The following is a 25,702-nucleotide window of genomic DNA, read 5'->3' as shown; positions in this document are numbered from 1 at the left end:
CCAGTGCAAAGTGACACAAAGTGACGCAAAGCTGCACTAGGAGTTTTTTTAACTGAGGGAGGAAGCCCTTTCCAGCACAAAGTACCTTTTCCAGTGGAAACTCAATTCCAAAGTATCACTTTGCACCATGTTGGTCAGGGAGAAAGTGTAAGTACATCTGGACTTGAGTGTAACTATCCTATCTTGGTACCAGCTGACATTGGCATGGTCCCAGCTTTGTCAGTCACAGTCCTGAGCTGGTGTCCTGTGACATTACTGAGTTATTGTGACACACACAGGAGTAACTGGCCAGTGTTCGTGCACACTGGGAGGTAATGACTTGTAACTGCACTGGCTGACACTGGCGTGCTACCACAAAATATAGTTTTTAATATTAATCTGCACAAGTATCAACTCCACAATGCAGTTTAGCATCATATCGTGAAGGTATGCAGATGTGGGGTTAGAGTATTAACCTATACTTCCCTGTGTCTGTTTACCTTGGTGATATATTGGTCGATGATGATTTGGAAAGATACATGTGCAAGTCAATTTGATATAAAACCACAGACTGGACACACAACAAGACAGCGGCTTATTCTTCACAATCACTGAGAGGCAATGGCCAGCATTGGCACACACTGAGAGACAATGGTCAGCATTGGCACACTGAAAGGCAATGGTCAGCATTGACACATATTAAGAGTCAACGGTCTGCTTGGCACACACTGAGAGGCAATGGTCAGCATCGGCACAGACTGAGAGGCAATGGTCAGCATTGGCACACACTGAGAGACAATGGTCACCATTGGCACACTGAAAGGCAATGGTCAGCATCGGCACAGACTGAGCGGCAATGGTCAGCATCAGCACACACTTAGAGGCAATGTTGAACCCAATGAAATAATAACTCATTCTTGGTGCTCACTAAAAATAAATATCAGACACTAGTACACATTGAGGGGTTGTGGTGAACATTGGCACCCTTTGACCTTTTTCACTAAGGCAAACTTAAACTTTTGTGTATGGTTACTATTTTTTAGTATTCACAAACTATGAGTTTTGTTTTACTAAAAATAATTTTACAACTAGGGAGACTTCACACTCATAGAAGAGACTCCGTATATAAAAAGATAGGCATATTCTATCATTTTATATGCAGAGTTCTCTGTTTCAGTCTTGGCACTTACTGAGACTCAGTGCCCAGTCTTGGCACACACCGAGACTCAGTGACCACTCTTGACACACACTGAGACTCAGTGACCAGTCTTGGCACACACTGAGATTCAGTGACCAGTCTTGGTACACACTGAGACACAGTGAACAGTTCTGGTACACACTGTCACTCAGTGACCAGACTTGGCACACACTGAGACTCAGTGACCAGTCTTCATATACAGTGAGACTCAGTGACCTGTCCTGGCACACACATTGAGACTCAGTGACCAGTTTTGACATGCACTGAGACTCAGTGACCAGTTTTGGTACACAATGAGACAGAGTGACCAGTCTTGGCATGCACCAAGACTGAGTGACTAGTCTTCATACACAATGAGAGTCAGTGACCAGTTTTGGCACACACTGAGACTCAGTGACCAGTCTTCATACACACTGCGACTCAATGACCAGTCTTGGCACACACTGAGACTCAGGGACCAGTCTTGACACACACTGAGACTCAGGGACCAGTCTTGACACACACTGAGGCTCAATGACCAGTCATGGAACACACAGTGAGACTCAGTGACCAGTCTTGGCACACACTGAGACTCAGTGACCGGTCTTGGCACACACTGAGACTCAGTGACCGGTCTTGGCACACACTGAGACTCAGGAACCAGTCTTGACACACATTGAGATTCAGTGACCAGTCCTCATACACACTGAGACTCAGTGACCAATCTAGGCACACACTGAGACTCAGTGACCAGTCTTCATACACACACTCAGTGACCAGTCTTCGCACACACTGATATTTATTGGAATGACCTGACACACCCTAACTCAGGCTATTACAAGTCCTCCTATGATTTTGTTCTCCAGCTACAAGCAGGTGAGCCTCTCCCACATGTAAAGTTAAATGCCGGATTCTGTGATTTCCTCTCCAGGTGGCCGGGAGATTCCTCGTGTAAGGAAGCAGGCGATAGCCCTGGGAGTGATGGTTGCAGTGACTACATTCATAAACATCGTGCTCTACCGTCTGGGTAAGAAGTGTGAAGTTGATTTTTAAACCCTGCAACCCCCCGTGGCATGTGAAAGAGCTTCTCTTCTTCAGACATGATTAGGAGAACTGAAGATGAAAAAGAAATGGAGGCTCCTAATTCTACATTTTAATCAGAGAGGTGCAGTTTGTAGTTGTTCGTCGGCCCCAGCAGTAACGCCTGAATCACAGTTTTGTCCTAAACATTGTTTAATATTGTACATTCCGCTGGATGGTGATGATGAGGATGGTGATGATGATGAAGATTAAGGGCCTGATTCTCAAAGGTAAAGTTAGACCGAAAGTCTAACTTTACTACTTTTCAATATTCACAAAGGTAAAGTACTGCTGATAACTTTACTACTAGGGATTTTACTACTAATAAGTTTACTAGCAGTAAACTTGCTAGTAGGAACTTACCTTTGTGAATATCGAAAAGTAGTAAAGTTAGACGTTTGCTCTAACTTAGAGTTTAGGTCTTAACTTACACTTCAGATGTAAAGTTAGACTTCATGTGTAATGTTGCACTTCAGGTGTAAAGTTAGGCTTCGGGTGTAAAGTTAGATATCAAGTATAAAGTTGGACTTCAGGTGTAAAGTTACACTTCAGGTATAAAGTTACATTGCAGGTGTAAAGTTACACGTCAGGTGTAGTGTTGGACTTTGGGTGTAAAGTTCCGCTTCAGGTGTAAAGTTAGAGTTCTGGTGTGAAGTTACACTTCAGGTGTAAATTTGGACTTCAGGTGTAATGTCAAATTCAGGTGTGAAGTTCCACTACAGGTGTAAAGGTAGGCTTCAGGTGTAAAGTTAGACTTTTGGTCTAACTTTATCTTTGCAAATCGGGCCCTAAGTGTTGACAGTTGCAGAAAGCTCCTGAAGGGGGACCCCTCTCAGTGATGATGATGATGGTGATTATCAAATCGTGCCAGGGTTGAGAGCTACAGATGGCTCATGAAGGAGGTGCCCTGGTCATTATTGGTGATGATGATGGTGTTTATTAAGTGTTCTGCGTCTCGAGAGCTGCTGAAGGCTCCTGAAAGGGCTGCTGTGGCCAGTGATGATGATGATGGTGATGATGGTTATGACGATAGTGAAGATGGTGATGATATTGATGATGATGGTGATGATGCTGATTATTAAATGTTGTTAGGGTTGAGAGCTACAGAAGGTTCCTGAAGAGGGCACCGTGGCCGTTGATGATGATGATGATCGTGATGATGATTATTAAATGTTCTGAGTCCCGAGAGCTGTGGAAGGCTTCTGAAGGGGGTGCTGTGGCCAGTGATGATGATGGTGACGATGACACGTCAGAAAGGGCTGAGTGAAGAGCGGTCGCTGATGAAATGTGAATGTGCTTTAAATCCTTGCCCTGACTCTGACTGACTGAAATAAGGGCACACGCGTTCAGCGGGGCTGGGGGGAAATAGTTCATCTTTGAACGTAGTTTTTAAGGTAAGTTGGCAAAGCAGCCCGAGGTTCTGAAGTCAAGGCGCACAGTGAGCACATGAACCCATGTAATCTGGGTATAAACACTCCACTTTTCACAACGTTTTCCACCAGGTCCTTCTGAACAGCCATTCAGGAGCCCTCTCACCGAACAGTGCCAGGACATTAAATATTATTTGCTCCCTTCACTCCTTCAGTGACCGCTCCACCCGTGGGGTCTCCTTTTACGCTTTCCCTCCTACACTCACCTTCTTTCTCCTCCTTTCAATCCTCTCACTCTTTATCACCTCCCCTCTACCTTCTCCCTCGCTGCTTCCCTTGGTCCTGAGTCCTTCACCTTATCTTCTATGTCCCTCAGTTTGTGCCCCTCTCTCTCCATCGCTCAGTCCCTCAGGAAGCTGCACTGATCCTGCCCTGGAGACCCTTCACATCCCCTCCTGGGATAACAGCTGCGTTTTGTACTAAGATGAAATCACAGTTCTAAGTCAGTGAATAGAAACAAGCGGTTTATGTCCGACTCGAGGAGCTTTAGTCTGACTTCTTAGTTATTATGATTCAGTAAAAATTTATTAACATGAACTTGCAGCTGGCGCACCCTAAGGAGGTGTGATGGTGCCACATGAGCTATTAAAATAAATAAAATGCAAAAACCTGCCGTCACGTACCTGTGTATGTGGTGGCATTCATGAAATGTGGATTTAGGGGGAAGCAACAGAGCTCAGAGTTAGCTGGGAAGTGCAGAAGAAAACCCTTTGGCCCAGATTTAAGAGGGCCTCGCGCCATTCCAATGCAACATTAGCGTCATTTTAATAACCCTAATGTGGCGTTGGAAGGCCAAAAACACTGCACCATATTTATAAAGTGCATGCATTACACCATTTTGTAACCCCTTGCGCCACATTATGCCTGTGCCAGGCATAATGTATCCAAGGGGGGAGTCCCGGCGCTAGGGGGGCTGAAGAAGTAGGGCAAAGAAATCTAAGAGATTTCTTTGCGTCATTTTTATCAGCATTTTTAATACCTGATTAGAGTTTTCAATGGGCCTCTGGGTGCTTTGCAGGATTAGCATCAACATTTGTGGCGCTAAACCTGTAAAGTGCCTGACTACCGTCCGAAATTATGATGCTAGTACCCCTGACTTCTGCCATGGTGCGTTGATTTTTAAATACGGCGCACACATGGTGGCGTTAAGGGGGGCATTAAGGGGTGCAAGAAAAGAGGCACTGCACTAGCTGCAGTGACACTTTTCATAAATCTGCCTAAGGCAGAGTCTGAAACATATACTTATTAAAGAGCAGCAGTAATTACAAAACAATTGGACAGAAGAGTGTGAAACATACATGCATACCAACTAATCTATACCTTGAGCCATACCATGGAGACTTGAACCAGGTTTCACTGGTGCTCCTCCTACCTTTTCAATGAACACCAGTTTGTTCACATCGACACCTTCAGGTCCCAGAAGATCCTATCACCTGCGAAGTCCCACGGACATTGACACCAACGTGTTCACAATTAACACCTCCAGGTCCCGTAAGATCCCATGAGGAGTTCCATAGGGATCAACACCAGCTTGTTCCCATGGACAGCTCCAGGTCAGAGAAGATCCCATCACCTGTTGAGTGCCACAGGTATTGATGACATACGGTGTCCCACAGAGATATACACCATCTTGTTCACTTGGACACCTCAAGGTCCCAGAAGATGCCATCACCTACGCAGTCCCATGGAGAATGACACCAACGTCTTCACAATTAACAGCTTCAGGTCCCAGAAGATCCCATCACCTGCGGAGTCCCACGGGGGTTGACACCAGCTTATTCACATGGACACCTGCAGGTCCCGAAGACCCCATTACCTGCAGAGTTAATCGGGGATTGGTACCAGCTTGTTCATATGGACACCTTCAGGAATCGACACCAGCTTGTTCACATGAACACCTCCAGGTCCCAGAAGGTCCCCTCACCTGCGGAGTCCCACAGGGAACCACATCAGCTTGTTCACATGGACACTTTCATGTCCCAGAAGATCCCATCATCTTACGTGGATGGATACCAGCTTATTCCTATGGACATTTCCAGGTCCCAGAAGATCCCTTTAGGTGCATCATCCCATGGGGGTCAACACCAACTTTGTTGTTCATATGGACTCCTCTGGGTCCCAGAAGATCCCCATCACTTGCGGAGACTCCCGGGGTTTTACACTGTCTCCTGTTATCTTCCCCCCTACATGGAGCCCCTTGGAGCTCTACATACAGCTAACACCATCAAGAATCACAAACCTGCACAACACCTACTTGAAGCTCTACCCAACCTTGACAGAATTCCTGTTGTTTGCCATAAACAACAGACAAGAAATAGTACAAACCTGGCTCAATGGGAAGAACCTTGATGGCCTTGAACCCAAACTTCCACCAAGTGTCTAGTCACTTGGCTGCACCTTGGACACCAACCTCTCCCTCAAGGAAGACTTTACCAAAAACACAAAGAAGGGCTAGTTTCAGCTCTCTCTTCAAAATAAAGAGGAAATGTTTCTTCCAGAAAGTGACTTCATAACTGATCTTGTATCTAGATTGTGGTGACGCCCCGATCCTTGGCCTCCCAGTCTCCACACTGGCACCCGCTAATCATCATAGAAGGTGCAACATGTCTCCTCCAGAGCCTGAACAAATATCATGTGACCCCCATCATATCACCCCCACCCCATGGCATGGTCGGGTAGATAACGTTTGTAAGCCAAGGAGGAGTGGTAGATGTGAGAAGGTAGCCTCTTTCTAGCCTTGTTACCCCCACTTTTGGCCTGTTTGTGAGTGTATGTCAGGATGTTTGTCACTGTTTTCACTGTCTCACTGGGATCCTGATAGCCAGGCCTCAGTGCTCATAGTGAAAACACTATGTTTTCAGTATGTTTGTTATGTGTCACTGGGATCCTGCTGGTCAGGACCCCAGTGCTCATAGGTTTGTGGCCTATATGTATGTGTCACTGGGACCCTGTCACACAGGGCCCCAGTGCTCATAGGTGTGCATGTATATGTTCCCTGTGTGGTGCCTAACTGTCTCACTGAGGCTCTGCTAACCAGAACCTCAGTGGTTATGCTCTCTCATTACTTCCAAATTGTCACTGACAGGCTAGTGACCATTTTTACCAATTTACATTGGCTTACTGGAACACCCTTATAATTCCCTAGTATATGGTACTGAGGTACCCAGGGTATTGGGGTTCCAGGAGATGCCTATGGGCTGCAGCATTTCTTTTGCCACCCATAGGGAGCTCTGACAATTCTTACACAGGCCTGCCACTGCAGCCTGAGTGAAATAACGTCCACGTTATTTCACAGCCATTTTACACTGCACTTAAGTAACTTATAAGTCACCTATATGTCTAACCTTTACCTGGTAAAGGTTAGGTGCAAAGTTACTTAGTGTGAGGGCACTCTGGCACTAGCCAAGGTGCCCCCACATTGTTCAGAGCCAATTCCCTGAACTTTGTGAGTGCGGGGACACCATTACACGCGTGCACTACATATAGGTCACTACCTATATGTAGCTTCACCATGGTAACTCCGAATATGGCCATGTAACATGTCTATGATCATGGAATTGCCCCCTCTATGCCATCCTGGCATTGTTGGTACAATTCCATGATCCCAGTGGTCTGTAGCACAGACCCTGGTACTGCCAGACTGCCCTTCCTGGGGTTTCACTGCAGCTGCTGCTGCTGCCAACCCCTCAGACAGGCAGCTGCCCTCCTGGGGTCCAGCCAGGCCTGGCCCAGGATGGCAGAACAAAGAACTTCCTCTGAGAGAGGGTGTGACACCCTCTCCCTTTGGAAAATGGTGTGAAGGCAGGGGAGGAGTAGCCTCCCCCAGCCTCTGGAAATGCTTTGTTGGGCACAGATGTGCCCAATTCTGCATAAGCCAGTCTACACCGGTTCAGGGACCCCTTAGCCCCTGCTCTGGCGCGAAACTGGACAAAGGAAAGGGGAGTGACCACTCCCCTGACCTGCACCTCCCCTGGGAGGTGTCCAGAGCTCCTCCAGTGTGCTCCAGACCTCTGCCATCTTGGAAACAGAGGTGCTGCTGGCACACTGGACTGCTCTGAGTGGCCAGTGCCACCAGGTGACGTCAGAGACTCCTGCTGATAGGCTCCTTCAGGTGTTAGTAGCCTTTCCTCTCTCCTAGGTAGCCAAACCCTCTTTTCTGGCTATTTAGGGTCTCTGTCTCTGGGGAAACTTTAGATAACGAATGCATGAGCTCAGCCGAGTTCCTCTGCATCTCCCTCTTCACCTTCTGATAAGGAATCGACCGCTGACCGCGCTGGAAGCCTGCAAACCTGCAACATAGTAGCAAAGATGACTACTGCAACTCTGTAACGCTGATCCTGCCGCCTTCTCGACTGTTTTCCTGCTTGTGCATGCTGTGGGGGTAGTCTGCCTCCTCTCTGCACCAGAAGCTCCGAAGAAATCTCCCGTGGGTCGACGGAATCTTCCCCCTGCAACCGCAGGCACCAAAAAGCTGCATTTCCGGTCCCTTGGGTCTCCTCTCAGCACGACGAGCGAGGTCCCTCGAATCCAGCGACACCGTCCAAGTGACCCCCACAGTCCAGTGACTCTTCAGCCCAAGTTTGGTGGAGGTAAGTCCTTGCCTCACCTCGCTGGGCTGCATTGCTGGGAACCACGACTTTGCAAGCTACTCCAGCCCCTGTGCACTTCCGGCGGAAATCCTTCGTGCACAGCCAAGCCTGGGTCCACGGCACTCTAACCTGCATTGCACGACTTTCTAAGTTGGTCTCCGGCGACGTGGGACTCCTTTGTGCAACTTCGGCGAGCACCGTTTCACGCATCCTCGTAGTGCCTGTTTCTGGCACTTCTCCGGGTTCTACCTGCTTCAGTGAGGGCTCTTTGTCTTGCTCGACGTCCCCTCTCTCTGCAGGTCCAATTTGCGACCTTCTGGTCCCTCCTGGGCCCCAGCAGCGTCCAAAAACGCCAAACGCACGATTTGCGTGTAGCAAGGCTTGTTGGCGTCCATCCGGCGGGAAAACACTTCTGCACGACTCTCCAAGGCGTGGGGGATCCATCCTCCAAAGGGGAAGTCTCTAGCCCTTGTCGTTCCTGCAGTATTCACAGTTCTTCAGCCTAGTAAGAGCTTCTTTGCACCAACCACTGGCATTTCTTGGGCATCTGCCCATCTCCGAGCTGCTTGTGACTTTTGGACTTGGTCCCCTTGTTCCACAGGTACCCTCAGTCAGGAATCCATCGTTGTTGCATTGCTGATTTGTGTTTTCCTTGCATTTTCCCTCTAACACGACTATTTTGTCCTTAGGGGAACTTTAGTGCACTTTGCACTCACTTTTCAGGGTCTTGGGGAGGGTTATTTTTCTAACTCTCACTATTTTCTAATAGTCCCAGCGACCCTCTACAAGGTCACATAGGTTTGGGGTCCATTCGTGGTTCGCATTCCACTTCTGGAGTATATGGTTTGTGTTGCCCCTATCCCTATGTTTCCCCATTGCATCCTATTGTAACTATACATTGTTTGCACTGTTTTCTAAGACTATACTGCATATTTTTGCTATTGTGTATATATATCTTGTGTATATTTCCTATCCTCTCACTGAGGGTACACTCTAAGATACTTTGGCATATTGTCATAAAAATAAAGTACCTTTATTTTTAGTATAACTGTGTATTGTGTTTTCTTATGATATTGTGCATATGACACTAAGTGGTACTGTAGTAGCTTCACACGTCTCCTAGTTCAGCCTGAGCTGCTTTGCTAAGCTACCATTATCTATCAGCCTAAGCTGCTAGACACCCTATACACTAATAAGGGATAACTGGGCCTGGTGCAAGGTGCAAGTACCCCTTGGTACTCACTACAAGCCAGTCCAGCCTCCTACATTGGTTGTGCAGCGGTGGGATAAGTGCTTTGAGACTACTTACCACTCTTGTCATTGTACTTTTCATAAGAGAAAAATATACAAAACAAGGTCAGTGTATATAAACATAGCCAAAAAGTTTTGCATTTCCTCTTTTCACTCTTTTCTAAGTGCTGAAAAGTACTTCTAAACTTTCAAAAAGTTCTTAAAAGTTTAAAAAGTTTTTTCTGTCTTTCCAAAAAGTTCTGAAAACTTTTTTCTCTTTGTCTATCACTTTAACTCTCTCTAAAAATGTCTGGCACAGGCCAAAAAGTTGAACTGTCCAAACTTGCATATGATCACCTTAGCTGGAAAGGAGCAAGGAGTCTCTGCATAGAGAGAGGTTTGAGTGTAGGGAAGAATCCTTCCTTAGAACTGTTAATTAATATGCTTAGAGTACAGGATAAGGCCATAAGTGCCCAATCTGTAGAAAAAGTAGCTAATGGTTCTCAATCTGATCCAGGGACTCCCCCAGGAAAAGGTTCAGGAAAGAAACTTCTCAGCCTGCCCATTACTAGACAGTCTAGCATAGTTGGTACAGAGGTTGAATCACATCATTCTGATGATGTGCTCTCACATTATGCTGGTAGCCAAGCTGTTAGGGTGCCCCTTGTAAGGGACAGGTCTCCTTCTGTTCATTCCCATCATACCTCTGTATCTAGAAATGTCCCTCCCACCCACCCTGATGACAGATTGTTAGAAAGGGAGCTCAATAGATTGAGAGTGGAACAAACCAGACTGAAGCTCAAGAAGCAACAGCTGGATTTGGATAGACAGTCTTTAGAAATAGAGAGGGAAAGACAGAAGTTGGGTTTAGATACCCATGGTGGCAGCAGCAGTATTCCCCATAGTCATCCTGCAAAAGAGCATGATTCCAGGAATCTGCACAAGATAGTTCCCCCTTATAAGGAGGGGGATGACATTAACAAGTGGTTTGCTGCACTTGAGAGGGCCTGTGCTGTACAGGATGTCCCTCAAAAGCAGTGGGCTGCTATCCTATGGCTATCATTTAGTGGAAAAGGTAGGGATAGGCTCCTTACAGTGAAAGAAAATGATGCCAATAATTTTACAGTTCTTAAGAATGCACTCCTGGATGGTTATGGCTTAACCACTGAACAGTACAGGATAAAGTTCAGAGAGACCAAAAAGGAGTCTTCACAAGACTGGGTTGATTTCATTGACCATTCAGTGAAGGCCTTGGAGGGGTGGTTACATGGCAGTAAAGTTACTGATTATGAAAGCCTGTATAACACAATCCTGAGAGAGCATATACTTAATAATTGTGTGTCTGATTTGTTGCACCAGTACCTGGTAGACTCTGATCTGACCTCTCCCCAAGAATTGGGAAAGAAGGCAGACAAATGGGTCAGAACAAGGGTGAACAGAAAAGTTCATACAGGGGGTGACAAAGATGGCAATAAGAAGAAAGATGGTGAAAAATCTCAAGATAAGCATGGGGATAAGGGTAAAACCAAAGATCCCACTTCAAATCTTAAACACTCTTCAGAGGGTGGGAATAAAACTAATTCTTCCTCTTCTTCTCAACCTGCACACATTAAAAAGCCTTGGTGCTTTGTGTGTAAAAACAGAGGCCATAGGCCAGGGGATAAGTCCTGTCCAGGTAAACCCCCTGAGCCTACCACCACTAATACATCAAGCTCTAGTGCCCCTAGCAGTAGTGGTACTAGTGGTGGGACTGCTGGCAACAGTCAAGCAAAGGGTGTAGTTGGGTTCACTTATGGGTCCATAGTGGAAACTGATGTAATCAGTCCCAAGACAGTTTCTGTCACACCTAGTGGCATTGGCCTTGCCACACTGGCTGCTTGTCCCCTTACAATGGATAAGTACAGGCAGACAGTTTCAATAAATGGTGTTGAGGCCTTGGCCTACAGGGACACAGGTGCCAGTTTCACTTTGGTGACTGAAAACCTAGTGCCTCCTGAACAACACATCATTGGACAACAGTATAAGATTATTGATGTCCATAACTCCACTAAGTTTCTTCCCTTAGCTATAATTCAGTTTAGTTGGGGTGGAGTTACTGGCCCTAAGCAGGTGGTGGTATCACCTAGCTTACCTGTAGACTGTCTCTTAGGTAATGACCTAGAGACCTCAGGTTGGGCTGATGTAGAGTTTTATGCCCATGCAGCCATGCTGGGCATCCCTGAGGAATTGTTCCCTCTCATTTCAAGTGAAATGAAAAAGCAAAGGAGAGAAGGCCTGAAAACTCAGGATCCCTCTCCATCAACAGGTAAAAAGGGTATCACAGTATCCCCTAACCACCCTACCATTCAGGATACCATTCCTGTGGTGGGAGAAACCTCTCCTGGGGTGGCACCTGTTCCAAGGGAATCATCAGCTGGCAAAGCTGGACTCCCTGAGGTGGAAGTACCTCTCTGTGGGATAACTAACATTGGTGACAAAAAGAGCACCATTTTAGTTAACATGGAGCATCCCTCCAACCCTCCCAGAGAAACTTTAGTGCAGAAACCCTGCACTACCTCACAACACTTAGGACAGCATCCCTGCCCTAGTGTGGAGCTCATAGGACAGCATCCCTGCCCTGCTCCAACTCAAGAGAAACAGCATCCCTGTTCTCTCTTCCAGCCAAATGGACAAAGTTTTTGCCCAGCTATGGCTTTACTGAGACAGCATCCCTGTCTGGCATTTCCATCATTACAAATAGGTTCAGTGGATAATTCCCACTGCTCTAAACTAAAACTTACTGATAGAAACTCTGAAAATACATCTTCACATTGTTGGTTAGCTAAAAAACTTCAAACAGGGTGGTTTACATCCCCACAGGGAAGTAACCATATAGTGGATGATAAAGGGAGTAACCAGTCTATTGCAGAGCTACTCTCTACTTATCACCACTTAGACAATAAAGTCTCAACTGGCCAAGGTTAGCCTTATTGTCCTTCGTTTGGGGGGGGGGTTGTGTGAGAAGGTAGCCTCTTTCTAGCCTTGTTACCCCCACTTTTGGCCTGTTTGTGAGTGTATGTCAGGATGTTTGTCACTGTTTTCACTGTCTCACTGGGATCCTGATAGCCAGGCCTCAGTGCTCATAGTGAAAACACTATGTTTTCAGTATGTTTGTTATGTGTCACTGGGATCCTGCTGGTCAGGACCCCAGTGCTCATAGGTTTGTGGCCTATATGTATGTGTCACTGGGACCCTGTCACACAGGGCCCCAGTGCTCATAGGTGTGCATGTATATGTTCCCTGTGTGGTGCCTAACTGTCTCACTGAGGCTCTGCTAACCAGAACCTCAGTGGTTATGCTCTCTCATTACTTCCAAATTGTCACTGACAGGCTAGTGACCATTTTTACCAATTTACATTGGCTTACTGGAACACCCTTATAATTCCCTAGTATATGGTACTGAGGTACCCAGGGTATTGGGGTTCCAGGAGATCCCTATGGGCTGCAGCATTTCTTTTGCCACCCATAGGGAGCTCTGACAATTCTTACACAGGCCTGCCACTGCAGCCTGAGTGAAATAACGTCCACGTTATTTCACAGCCATTTTACACTGCACTTAAGTAACTTATAAGTCACCTATATGTCTAACCTTTACCTGGTAAAGGTTAGGTGCAAAGTTACTTAGTGTGAGGGCACTCTGGCACTAGCCAAGGTGCCCCCACATTGTTCAGAGCCAATTCCCTGAACTTTGTGAGTGCGGGGACACCATTACACGCGTGCACTACATATAGGTCACTACCTATATGTAGCTTCACCATGGTAACTCCGAATATGGCCATGTAACATGTCTATGATCATGGAATTGCCCCCTCTATGCCATCCTGGCATTGTTGGTACAATTCCATGATCCCAGTGGTCTGTAGCACAGACCCTGGTACTGCCAGACTGCCCTTCCTGGGGTTTCACTGCAGCTGCTGCTGCTGCCAACCCCTCAGACAGGCAGCTGCCCTCCTGGGGTCCAGCCAGGCCTGGCCCAGGATGGCAGAACAAAGAACTTCCTCTGAGAGAGGGTGTGACACCCTCTCCCTTTGGAAAATGGTGTGAAGGCAGGGGAGGAGTAGCCTCCCCCAGCCTCTGGAAATGCTTTGTTGGGCACAGATGTGCCCAATTCTGCATAAGCCAGTCTACACCGGTTCAGGGACCCCTTAGCCCCTGCTCTGGCGCGAAACTGGACAAAGGAAAGGGGAGTGACCACTCCCCTGACCTGCACCTCCCCTGGGAGGTGTCCAGAGCTCCTCCAGTGTGCTCCAGACCTCTGCCATCTTGGAAACAGAGGTGCTGCTGGCACACTGGACTGCTCTGAGTGGCCAGTGCCACCAGGTGACGTCAGAGACTCCTGCTGATAGGCTCCTTCAGGTGTTAGTAGCCTTTCCTCTCTCCTAGGTAGCCAAACCCTCTTTTCTGGCTATTTAGGGTCTCTGTCTCTGGGGAAACTTTAGATAACGAATGCATGAGCTCAGCCGAGTTCCTCTGCATCTCCCTCTTCACCTTCTGATAAGGAATCGACCGCTGACCGCGCTGGAAGCCTGCAAACCTGCAACATAGTAGCAAAGATGACTACTGCAACTCTGTAACGCTGATCCTGCCGCCTTCTCGACTGTTTTCCTGCTTGTGCATGCTGTGGGGGTAGTCTGCCTCCTCTCTGCACCAGAAGCTCCGAAGAAATCTCCCGTGGGTCGACGGAATCTTCCCCCTGCAACCGCAGGCACCAAAAAGCTGCATTTCCGGTCCCTTGGGTCTCCTCTCAGCACGACGAGCGAGGTCCCTCGAATCCAGCGACACTGTCCAAGTGACCCCCACAGTCCAGTGACTCTTCAGCCCAAGTTTGGTGGAGGTAAGTCCTTGCCTCACCTCGCTGGGCTGCATTGCTGGGAACCGCGACTTTGCAAGCTACTCCAGCCCCTGTGCACTTCCGGCGGAAATCCTTCGTGCACAGCCAAGCCTGGGTCCACGGCACTCTAACCTGCATTGCACGACTTTCTAAGTTGGTCTCCGGCGACGTGGGACTCCTTTGTGCAACTTCGGCGAGCACCGTTTCACGCATCCTCGTAGTGCCTGTTTCTGGCACTTCTCCGGGTGCTACCTGCTTCAGTGAGGGCTCTTTGTCTTGCTCGACGTCCCCTCTCTCTGCAGGTCCAATTTGCGACCTTCTGGTCCCTCCTGGGCCCCAGCAGCGTCCAAAAACGCCAAACGCACGATTTGCGTGTAGCAAGGCTTGTTGGCGTCCATCCGGCGGGAAAACACTTCTGCACGACTCTCCAAGGCGTGGGGGATCCATCCTCCAAAGGGGAAGTCTCTAGCCCTTGTCGTTCCTGCAGTATTCACAGTTCTTCAGCCTAGTAAGAGCTTCTTTGCACCAACCACTGGCATTTCTTGGGCATCTGCCCATCTCCGAGCTGCTTGTGACTTTTGGACTTGGTCCCCTTGTTCCACAGGTACCCTCAGTCAGGAATCCATCGTTGTTGCATTGCTGATTTGTGTTTTCCTTGCATTTTCCCTCTAACACGACTATTTTGTCCTTAGGGGAACTTTAGTGCACTTTGCACTCACTTTTCAGGGTCTTGGGGAGGGTTATTTTTCTAACTCTCACTATTTTCTAATAGTCCCAGCGACCCTCTACAAGGTCACATAGGTTTGGGGTCCATTCGTGGTTCGCATTCCACTTCTGGAGTATATGGTTTGTGTTGCCCCTATCCCTATGTTTCCCCATTGCATCCTATTGTAACTATACATTGTTTGCACTGTTTTCTAAGACTATACTGCATATTTTTGCTATTGTGTATATATATCTTGTGTATATTTCCTATCCTCTCACTGAGGGTACACTCTAAGATACTTTGGCATATTGTCATAAAAATAAAGTACCTTTATTTTTAGTATAACTGTGTATTGTGTTTTCTTATGATATTGTGCATATGACACTAAGTGGTACTGTAGTAGCTTCACACGTCTCCTAGTTCAGCCTGAGCTGCTTTGCTAAGCTACCATTATCTATCAGCCTAAGCTGCTAGACACCCTATACACTAATAAGGGATAACTGGGCCTGGTGCAAGGTGCAAGTACCCCTTGGTACTCACTACAAGCCAGTCCAGCCTCCTACAGTAGATTAGTTAATGGTATGTTAGCTATGGTAGTTATCTATGGTATGGATGTACTAGGATAGATATGATGGATACAGTAAGTTAAATATGGTAGGTTTGGTATAGTAGCTAGGTGTATGGTACGTTTGGTAGTTATGGTAGGGTAGGTGTACTAGGTTAGGTAAGAGAGATATGGGAAGTTAAGTATTGTAGGTTTGGTATAGTAGCTAGGTGTATGGTACGTTTTGTAGGTATGGTAGGTTAAGTGTACTAGGTTAGGTATGAGAGATATGGGAAGTCAAGTATTGTAGGTTAGGTTTGGTAGATAGCTGTGTGGTCCTTTTGTTAGTTATGGTAGGTTAATTGTACTAGATTAGGTATGAGATATATGGTAAGTCAAGTATTGTAGGTTAGGTTTGGCATATAGCTGGGTGGTCCATTTGGTAGTTATGGTAGGTTAGGTGTATTAGGTTAGTGTAGGAAAGTACCATCTTGCCTGGCATGTTACCCCCATATTTCACTGTATGTATGTTGTTTTAGTTCATGTGTCACTGGGACCCTGCCAGGCAGGGCCCCAGTGTAGGAAAGTACCATCTTGCCTGGCATCTTACCCCCATTTTTCACTGTATATATGTTGTTTTAGTTGTATGTGTCACTGGGACCCTGGTATCCAGGGCCCCAGTGCTCATAAGTGTGCCTGAATGTGTTACCTGTGTAGTGACTAACTGTCTCACTGAGGCTCTGCTAATCAGAACCTCAGTGGTTATGCTCTCTCATTTCTTTCAAATTGTCACTAACAGGCTAGTGACCAATTTTACCAATTTACATTGGCTTACTGGAACATCCTTATAATTCCCTAGTATATGGTACTGAGGTACCCAGGGTATTGGGGTTCCAGGAGATCCCTATGGGCTGCAGCATTTCTTTTGCCACCCATAGGGAGCTCTGACAATTCTTACACAGGCCTGCCACTGCAGCCTGAGTGAAATAACGTCCACGTTATTTCACAGCCATTTTACACTGCACTTAAGTAACTTATAAGTCACCTATATGTCTAACCTTTACCTGGTAAAGGTTAGGTGCAAAGTTACTTAGTGTGAGGGCACCCTGGCACTAGCCAAGGTGCCCCCACATTGTTCAGGGCCAATTCCCCGAACTTTGTGAGTGCGGGGACACCATTACACGCGTGCACTACATATAGGTTACTACCTATATGTAGCTTCACAATGGTAACTCCGAATATGGCCATGTAACATGTCTATGATCATGGAATTGCCCCCTCTATGCCATCCTGGCATAGTAGGCACAATCCCATGATCCCAGTGGTCTGTAGCACAGACCCTGGTACTGCCAAACTGCCTTTCCTGGGGTTTCACTGCAGCTGCTGCTGCTGCCAACCCCTCAGACAGGTTTCTGCCCTCCTGGGGTCAAGCCAGGCTTGTCCCAGGATGGCAGAACAAAGGACTTCCTCTGAGAGAGGGTGTTACACCCTCTCCCTTTGGAAAATGGTGTGAAGGCAGGGGAGGAGTAGCCTCCCCCAGCCTCTGGAAATGCTTTCTTGGGCACAGATGTGCCCAATTCTGCATAAGCCAGTCTACACCGGTTCAGGGACCCCTTAGCCCTGCTCTGGCACGAAACTGGACAAAGGAAAGGGGAGTGACCACTCCCCTGACCTGCACCTCCCCTGGGAGGTGTCCAGAGCTCCTCCAGTGTGCTCCAGACCTCTGCCATCTTGGAAACAGAGGTGCTGCTGGCACACTGGACTGCTCTGAGTGGCCAGTGCCACCAGGTGATGTCAGAGACTCCTTCTGATAGGCTCCTTCAGGTGTTGCTAGCCTATCCTCTCTCCTAGGTACCCAAACCCTCTTTTCTGGCTATTTAGGGTCTCTGTCTCTGGGGAAACTTTAGATAACGAATGCAAGAGCTCATCAGAGTTCCTCTGCATCTCTCTCTTCACCTTCTGCCAAGGAATCGACTGCTGACCGCGCTGGAAGCCTGCAAAACTGCAACATAGTAGCAAAGACGACTACTGCAACTCTGTAACGCTGATCCTGCCGCCTTCTCGACTGTTTTCCTGGTGGTGCATGCTGTGGGGGTAGTCTGCCTCCTCTCTGCACTAGAAGCTCCGAAGAAATCTCCCGTGGGTCGACGGAATCTTCCCCCTGCAACTGCAGGCACCAAAAAGCTGCATTACCGGTCCCTTGGGTCTCCTCTCAGCACGACGAGCGAGGTCCCTCGAATCCAGCAGCTCTGTCCAAGTGACTCCCACAGTCCAGTGACTCTTCAGTCCAAGTTTGGTGGAGGTAAGTCCTTGCCTCCCCACGCCAGACTGCATTGCTGGGAACCGCGACTTTTGCAGCTACTCCGGCCCCTGTGCACTTCCGGCGGAAATCCTTTGTGCACAGCCAAGCCTGGGTCCACAGCACTCTAACCTGCATTGCACGACTTTCTAAGTTGATCTCCGGCAACGTGGGACTCCTTTGTGCAACTTCGGGTGAGCACCGTTTCACGCATCCTAGTAGTGCCTGTTTCTGGCACTTCTCCGGGTGCTACCTGCTGGTGAGAGGGCTCCTTGTCTTGCACGACGACCCCTCTCTCTCCTGACGCAATTTGCGACATCCTAGTCCCTCCTGGACCATAGCAGCATCCAAAAACACTTACCGCATGATTTGCAGCTAGCAAGGCTTGTTGGCGGTCTTTCGGCGGGAAAACACTTCTGCACGACTTTCCACGGCGTGAGGGATCCGTCCTCCAAAGGGGAAGTCTCTAGCCCTTGTCGTTCCTGCAGAAACCTTAGCTTCTTCTGTCCAGTAGAAGCTTCTTTGCACCCACAGCTGGCATTTCCTGGGCATCTGCCCATCTCCGACTTGCTTGTGACTTTTGGACTTGGTCCCCTTGTTCCACAGGTACCCTCAACTGGAAATCCATCGTTGTTGCATTGCTGGTTTGTGTCTTTCCTGCAGAATTCCCCTATCACGACTTCTATGTCCTTTGGGGAACTTTAGTGCACTTTGCACTCACTTCTCAGGGTCTTGGGGTGGGCTATTTTTCTAACCCTCACTATTTTCTAATAGTCCCAGCGACCCTCTACAAGGTCACATAGGTTTGGGGTCCATTCGTGGTTCGCATTCCACTTTTGGAGTATATGGTTTGTGTTGCCCCTATCCCTATGTGTCCCCATTGCATCCTATTGTAACTATACATTGTTTGCACTGTTTTCTAAGACTATACTGCATGTTTTTGGTATTGTGTACATATATCTTGTGTATATTTCCTATCCTCTCACTGAGGGTACACTCTGAGATACTTTGGCATATTGTCATAAAAATAAAGTACCTTTATTTTTAGTATAACTGTGTATTGTGGTTTCTTATGATATTGTGCAAGTGACACTTGTGGTACTGTAGGAGCTTCACTCGTCTCCTAGTTCAGCCTAAGCTGCTCTGCTAAGCTACCATTATCTATCAGCCTATGCTGCTAGACACCCTATACACTAATAAGGAATAACTGGGCCTGGTGCAAGGTGCAAGTACCCCTTGGTACTCACTACAAGCCAGTCCAGCCTCCTACATTGGTTGTGCAGCGGTGGGATAAGTGCTTTGAGACTACTTACCACTCTTGTCATTGTACTTTTCATAAGAGAAAAATATACAAAACAAGTTCAGTGTGTGTACACATAACTAAAAAGTTTTGCATTTCCTCTTTTCACTCTTTTCTAAAGTGCTGAAAAGTACTTCTAAACTTTCAAAAAGTTCTTAAAAGTTTAAAAAGTTTTTTTCTGTCTTTCTAAAAAGCTCTGACAATTTTTTTTCTCTTTTTCTATCACTTTAACTCTTTCTAAAAATGTCTGGCACAGGCCAAAATGTTGATCTGCCCAAACTTGCATATGACCACCTTAGCTGGAAAGGAGCAAGGAGTCTCTGTGTAGAAAGAGGTTTGAGTGTAGGGAAGAATCCTTCCTTGGAATTGTTACTTAACATGCATAGAGAACAAGATAAGGCTAAAAGTGCCCCATCTGTTGAAAAAGTAGCTAATGGTTCCCAATCTGATCCAGGGACTCCCCCAGGAAAAGATTCAGGAAAGAAACTTCCGAGCCTGCCCATTACTAGACAGTCTAGCATAGTTGTTACTGAGGTGGAGTCACATCATACAGATGATGTGCTCTCACATTACACTGTCAGCCAAGCTGTTAGGGTGCCCTCTGTAAGGGACAGGTCTCCTTCTGTTCATTCTCATCATACCTCTGTATCTAGGAATGTCCCTCCCACCAACCCTGATGACAGATTGTTAGAGAGGGAACTCAATAAGTTGAGGGTGGAACAAACCAGACTGAAGCTTAAAAAGCAACAGCTGGATTTGGATAGACAGTCTTTAGAATTAGAGAAGGAAAGACAGAAGTTGGGTTTTGAAACCCATGGTGGCAGCAGCAGTATTCCCCATAGTCATCCTGCAAAAGAGCATGATTCCAGGAATCTGCATAAGATAGTCCCCCCTTATAAGGAGGGGGATGACATTAACAAGTGGTTTGCTGCACTTGAGAGGGCCTGTGTTGTACAGGATGTCCCTCAAAGGCAGTGGGCTGCTATCCTATGGCTATCATTTAGTGGAAAAGGTAGGGATAGGCTCCTTACTGTGAAAGAAAGTGATGCCAATAATGTTACAGTTCTTAAGAATGCACTCCTGGATGGTTATGGCTTAACCACTGAACAATACAGGATAAAGTTCAGAGAGACCAAAAAGGAGTCTTCACAAGACTGGGTTGATTTCATTGACCATTCAGTGAAGGCCTTGGAGGGGTGGTTACATGGCAGTAAAGTTACTGATTATGACAGCCTGTATAACTTGATCCTGAGAGAGCATATTCTTAATAATTGTGTGTCTGATTTGTTGCACCAGTACTTGGTGGACTCTGATCTGACCTCTCCCCAAGAATTGGGAAAGAAGGCAGACAAATGGGTCAGAACAAGGGTGAACAGAAAAGTTCATACAGGGGGTGACAAAGATGGCAACAAAAAGAAGGATGGTAAGTCTTCTGACAAGGGTGGGGACAAATCTAAACATTAGTCTTCATCAGGCCCACAAAAACACTCTGGTGGGGGTGGTGGGCCCAAATCCTCTTTTAATCAAAACAAAGAAAAGAAACCATGGTGCTATTTATGTAAAGTAAAAGGCCATTGGACAACAGATCCCAGTTGTCCAAAGAAAAGCACCAAGCCTCCTACCACTACAACCCCTACTCCTACACCTAGTGTCCCTACTAATAGCAGTGGTGGTGGGAGCAAACCTACTAAAAGCCAATCCAAGTGAGTAGCTGGGCTCACTTTTGGTAACTTAGTTGGGGTTGGTCTTGTTAGGGAGACCACAGAGGCTGTGTTAGTCTCTGAGGGGGCTATTGATTTAGCCACCTTAGTTGCTTGTCCCCTTAATATGGATAAGTACAAGCAGCTACCCCTAATAAATGGTGTTGAGGTTCAGGCCTACAGGGACACTGGTGCCAGTGTGACTATGGTCATAGAGAAACTGGTCCACCCTTAACAACACCTACTTGGTCACCAGTACCAAGTAACCGATGCTCACAACAACACACTTAGCCACCCCATGGCTGTTGTAAATCTCAACTGGGGGGGGGTTACTGGTCCAAAGAAAGTTGTGGTAGCCACAGATTTACCTGTAGACTGTCTAGTAGGAAATGATTTGGAGACATCAGCTTGGTCAGATGTGGAGTTGGAGGCCCATGCAGCAATGCTGGGCATCCCAGGGCATATTTTTGCTTTAACCAGGGCTCAGGCCAAAAAGCAAAAAGGACAGGGAAGCTTGGATCCTGGAACAATGGACGAAGTGCTCCCTAAAGCTAGGGCTAGTAGAAGTAAAGCACTTCCTACTATCCCTCCCTCTACAGTGGATTCAACTTCTGAGGAAGAAGAATTTCCACCCTCTGCAGAACCTACACCAGAGGAGCTGGAAGCAGACACTGCTGAGCTTTTGGGTGAAAGGGGGCCTGCCAGGGAGGAGCTGAGTGTGGCACAGCAAACCTGTCCCACACTAGAGGGTCTAAGACAGCAAGCTGTCAAACAGGCTAATGGGGATGTCAGTGACTCTCACAGAGTTTACTGGGAGGACAACCTCTTGTACACTGAGGCAAGGGATCCTAAACCTGGAGCAGCCAGGAGATTAGTGATTCCTCAGGAGTACAGAAAGTTCCTCCTAACTCTTGCCCACGACATTCCCCTAGCTGGACATCTGGGACAAATGAAAACTTGGGACAGGCTTGTTCCCTTGTTCCATTGGCCTAGGATGTCTGACGACACAAAAGAGTTTTGTAAGTCCTGTGAAACCTGTCAAGCCAGTGGCAAAACGGGTGGCACACCAAAGGCACCCCTTATTCCACTGCCTGTGGTTGGGGTTCCCTTTGAAAGGGTAGGGGTTGACATAGTTGGCCCCCTAGACCCTCCTACTGCTTCAGGCAATAGGTTTATCTTGGTGGTAGTGGACCATGCCACAAGATATCCTGAAGCAATTCCTTTAAGGACCACTACAGCACCTGCAGTAGCAAAGGCCCTTCTGGGAATATTTTCCAGGGTGGGCTTCCCAAAGGAAGTTGTATCAGACAGGGGAAGCAATTTCATGTCTGCACACTTAAAGGCCATGTGGAAAGAGTGTGGTGTGACTTATAAGTTCACTACACCCTATCATCCACAAACAAATGGACTGGTGGAGAGATTTAACAAAACTCTCAAAGGCATGATTATGGGTCTCTCTGAAAAACTCCGCAGGAGATGGGATATCCTTCTACCATGCCTCCTTTTTGCCTACAGGGAGGTACCCCAGAATGGAGTGGGCTTCAGCCCCTTTGAACTTCTTTTTGGACACCCTGTTAGGGGTCCACTCACACTTGTCAAGGAGGGTTGGGAACAACCTTTAAAAGCTCCTAAACAAGATATTGTGGATTATGTACTTGGCCTCAGATCAAGGATGGCTGAGTATATGAAAAAGGCCAGTAAAAACCTTCAGGCCAGCCAAGAGCTCCAAAAGCAATGGCATGACCAGAAGGCTGTTTTGGTTCAGTACAAACCAGGGCAGAAAGTGTGGGTCTTGGAGCCTGTGGCCCCAAGAGCACTCCAAGATAAATGGAGTGGTCCCCACACAATTGTTGAGTAAAAGGGTGAAGTCACCTATTTAGTTGACTTAGGCACTGCCAGGAGTCCCCTTAGGGTGCTCCATGTCAACCGCCTTGAAACCCTACTATGACAGGGCTGATCTCACCCTGCTCATGGTAACTGATGAGGGACAGGAAGAAGATAGTGATCCTCTACCTGATCTCTTCTCTTCCACAGAACAAGATGCTCTTGTGGAAGGTGTAGTTTTGGCTGATTGTCTTACTGCTGAGTAGAAAGACCATTGCATAAATCTCCTGGGTCAGTTTTCTGAACTCTTCTCTACTGTGCCAGGTACCACTTCTTGGTGTGAGCACACTATAGATACTGGAGACAGCTTGCCTGTCAAAAGTAAGATCTATAGGCAGCCTGACCATGTCAGGGACTGCATAAAGCAAGAGGTGCAGAAAATGTTAGAACTGGGAGTGGTTGAGCACTCTGAAAGTCCATGGGCTTCTCCTGTGGTACTTGTACCAAAACCCCATTCCAAAGATGGGAAGAAGGAAATGCGGTTTTGTGTAGACTACAGAGGTCTCAACCAGGTAACCAAAACTGATGCTCACCTTATACCCAGGGCAGATGAGCTCATAGATACACTGGCATCTGCCAAGTATCTAAGCACTTTTGATTTGACTGCAGGGTATTGGCAGATCAAATTATCAGAAGATGCTAAACCTAAAACTGCATTTTCAACCATTGGAGGACATTACCAGTTCACAGTAATGCCTTTTGGATTGAAAAATGCACCTGCCACTTTTCAGAGGTTGATGAACACAGTCCTGCAAGGGCTGGAAGCTTTCAGTGCAGCATATTTGGACGATATAGCTGTCTTTAGCTCCAGCTGGGATGATCACCTGGTCCACCTATGGAAAGTTTTGGGGGCCCTGCAAAAGGCAGGCCTCACTATCAAGGCCTCAAAGTGCCAGATAGGGCAGGGTAAGGTGGTTTATCTGGGACACCTTGTTGGTGGGGAACAGATTGCACCACTACAGGGGAAAATCCAAACTATTATAGATTGGGTTCCCCCTACTACTCAGACTCAGGTGAGAGCCTTCCTAGGCCTCACTGGGTATTACAGGAGGTTCATTAAGAACTATGGCTCCATTGCAGCCCCTCTTAATGACCTCACATCCAAGAAAATGCCTAAAAAGGTATTATGGACAGCAAACTGTCAGAAAGCTTTTGAGGAGCTGAAGCAGGCCATGTGCTCTCCACCTGTCCTGAAAAGCCCTTGTTACTCTAAAATATTCTATGTCCAAACTGATGCATCTGAATTAGGAGTAGGGGCAGTTCTATCACAACTTAATTCTGAGGGCCAGGATCAACCTGTTGCTTTTATTAGTAGGAGGTTGACCCCTAGAGAAAAGCGTTGGTCTGCCATAGAGAGGGAGGCCTTTGCTGTGGTCTGGGCACTGAAGAAGTTGAGGCCATACCTGTTTGGCACTCACTTCATTGTTCAGACAGACCACAAACCTCTACTTTGGCTAAAACAAATGAAAGGTGAAAATCCTAAATTGTTGAGGTGGTCCAAATCCCTACAGGGAATGGACTATACAGTGGAACATAGACCTGGGAGTAGCCACTCCAATGCAGATGGACTCTCCAGATATTTCCACTTAGACAATGAAGACTCATCAGGTCAAGGCTAGTCTTATTGTCCTTCGTTTGGGGGGGGTTGTGTAGGAAAGTACCATCTTGCCTGGCATGTTACCCCCATTTTTCACTGTATATATGTTGTTTTAGTTGTATGTGTCACTGGGACCCTGGTATCCAGGGCCCCAGTGCTCATAAGTGTGCCTGAATGTGTTACCTGTGTAGTGACTAACTGTCTCACTGAGGCTCTGCTAATCAGAACCTCAGTGGTTATGCTCTCTCATTTTTTTCAAATTGTCACTAACAGGCTAGTGACCAATTTTACCAATTTACATTGGCTTACTGGAAAACCCTTATAATTCCCTAGTATATGGTACTGAGGTACCCAGGGAATTGGGGTTCCAGGAGATCCCTATGGGCTGCAGCATTTCTTTTGCCACCCATAGGGAGCTCTGACAATTCTTACACAGGCCTGCCACTGCAGCCTGAGTGAAATAACGTCCACGTTATTTCACAGCCATTTTACACTGCACTTAAGTAACTTATAAGTCACCTATATGTCTAACCTTTACCTGGTAAAGGTTAGGTGCAAAGTTACTTAGTGTGAGGGCACCCTGGCACTAGCCAAGGTGCCCCCACATTTTTCAGGGCCAATTCCCTGAACTTTGTGAGTGCGGGGACACCATTACACGCGTGCACTACATATAGGTCACTACCTATATGTAGCTTCACAATGGTAACTCCGAATATGGCCATGTAACATGTCTATGATCATGGAATTGCCCCCTCTATGCCATCCTGGCATAGTTGGCACAATCCCATGATCCTGGTACTACCAAACTGCCTTTCCTGGGGTTTCACTGCAGCTGCTGCTGCTGCTAACCCCTCAGACAGGTTTCTGCCCTCCTGGGGTCAAGCCAGGCTTGTCCCAGGATGGCAGAACAAAGGACTTCCTCTGAGAGAGGGTGTTACACCCTCTCCCTTTGGAAAATGGTGTGAAGGCAGGGGAGGAGTAGCCTCCCCCAGCCTCTGGAAATGCTTTCTTGGGCACATATGTGCCCAATTCTGCATAAGCCAGTCTACACCGGTTCAGGGACCCCTTAGCCCTGCTCTGGCGTGAAACTGGACAAAGGAAAGGGGAGTGACCGCTCCCCTGACCTGCACCTCCCCTGGGAGGTGTCCAGAGCTCCTCCAGTGTGCTCCAGACCTCTGCCATCTTGGAAACAGAGGTGCTGCTGGCACACTGGACTGCTCTAAGTGGCCAGTGCCACCAGGTGACGTCAGAGACTCCTTCTGATTGGCTCCTTCAGGTGTTGCTAGCCTATCCTCTCTCCTAGGTAGCCAAACCCTC

At 47.3% G+C, this 25,702-nt stretch overlaps 1 protein-coding gene across 1 annotated transcript in view; it reads left to right on the top strand.

Moving 5' to 3' along the window:
• The window catches only part of LOC138287318 (E3 ubiquitin-protein ligase TRIM39-like), a 292,635-nt gene that overhangs the window by 801 nt on the left and 266,132 nt on the right, over positions 1 to 25,702 (top strand). The window contains exon 2 of the mRNA XM_069227672.1: positions 2,088 to 2,183. Within this exon, the coding sequence (XP_069083773.1) occupies positions 2,088 to 2,183 (96 nt within the window). The remainder of the gene's footprint in view (positions 1 to 2,087; positions 2,184 to 25,702) is intronic.

This window comes from Pleurodeles waltl, chromosome 4_1 (assembly GCF_031143425.1).
Source record: "Pleurodeles waltl isolate 20211129_DDA chromosome 4_1, aPleWal1.hap1.20221129, whole genome shotgun sequence".
Taxonomy (NCBI): domain Eukaryota; kingdom Metazoa; phylum Chordata; class Amphibia; order Caudata; family Salamandridae; genus Pleurodeles; species Pleurodeles waltl.
Note: the sequence above shows the minus strand (reverse complement) of the source record. Positions and strands in the feature narration are given on the sequence as shown.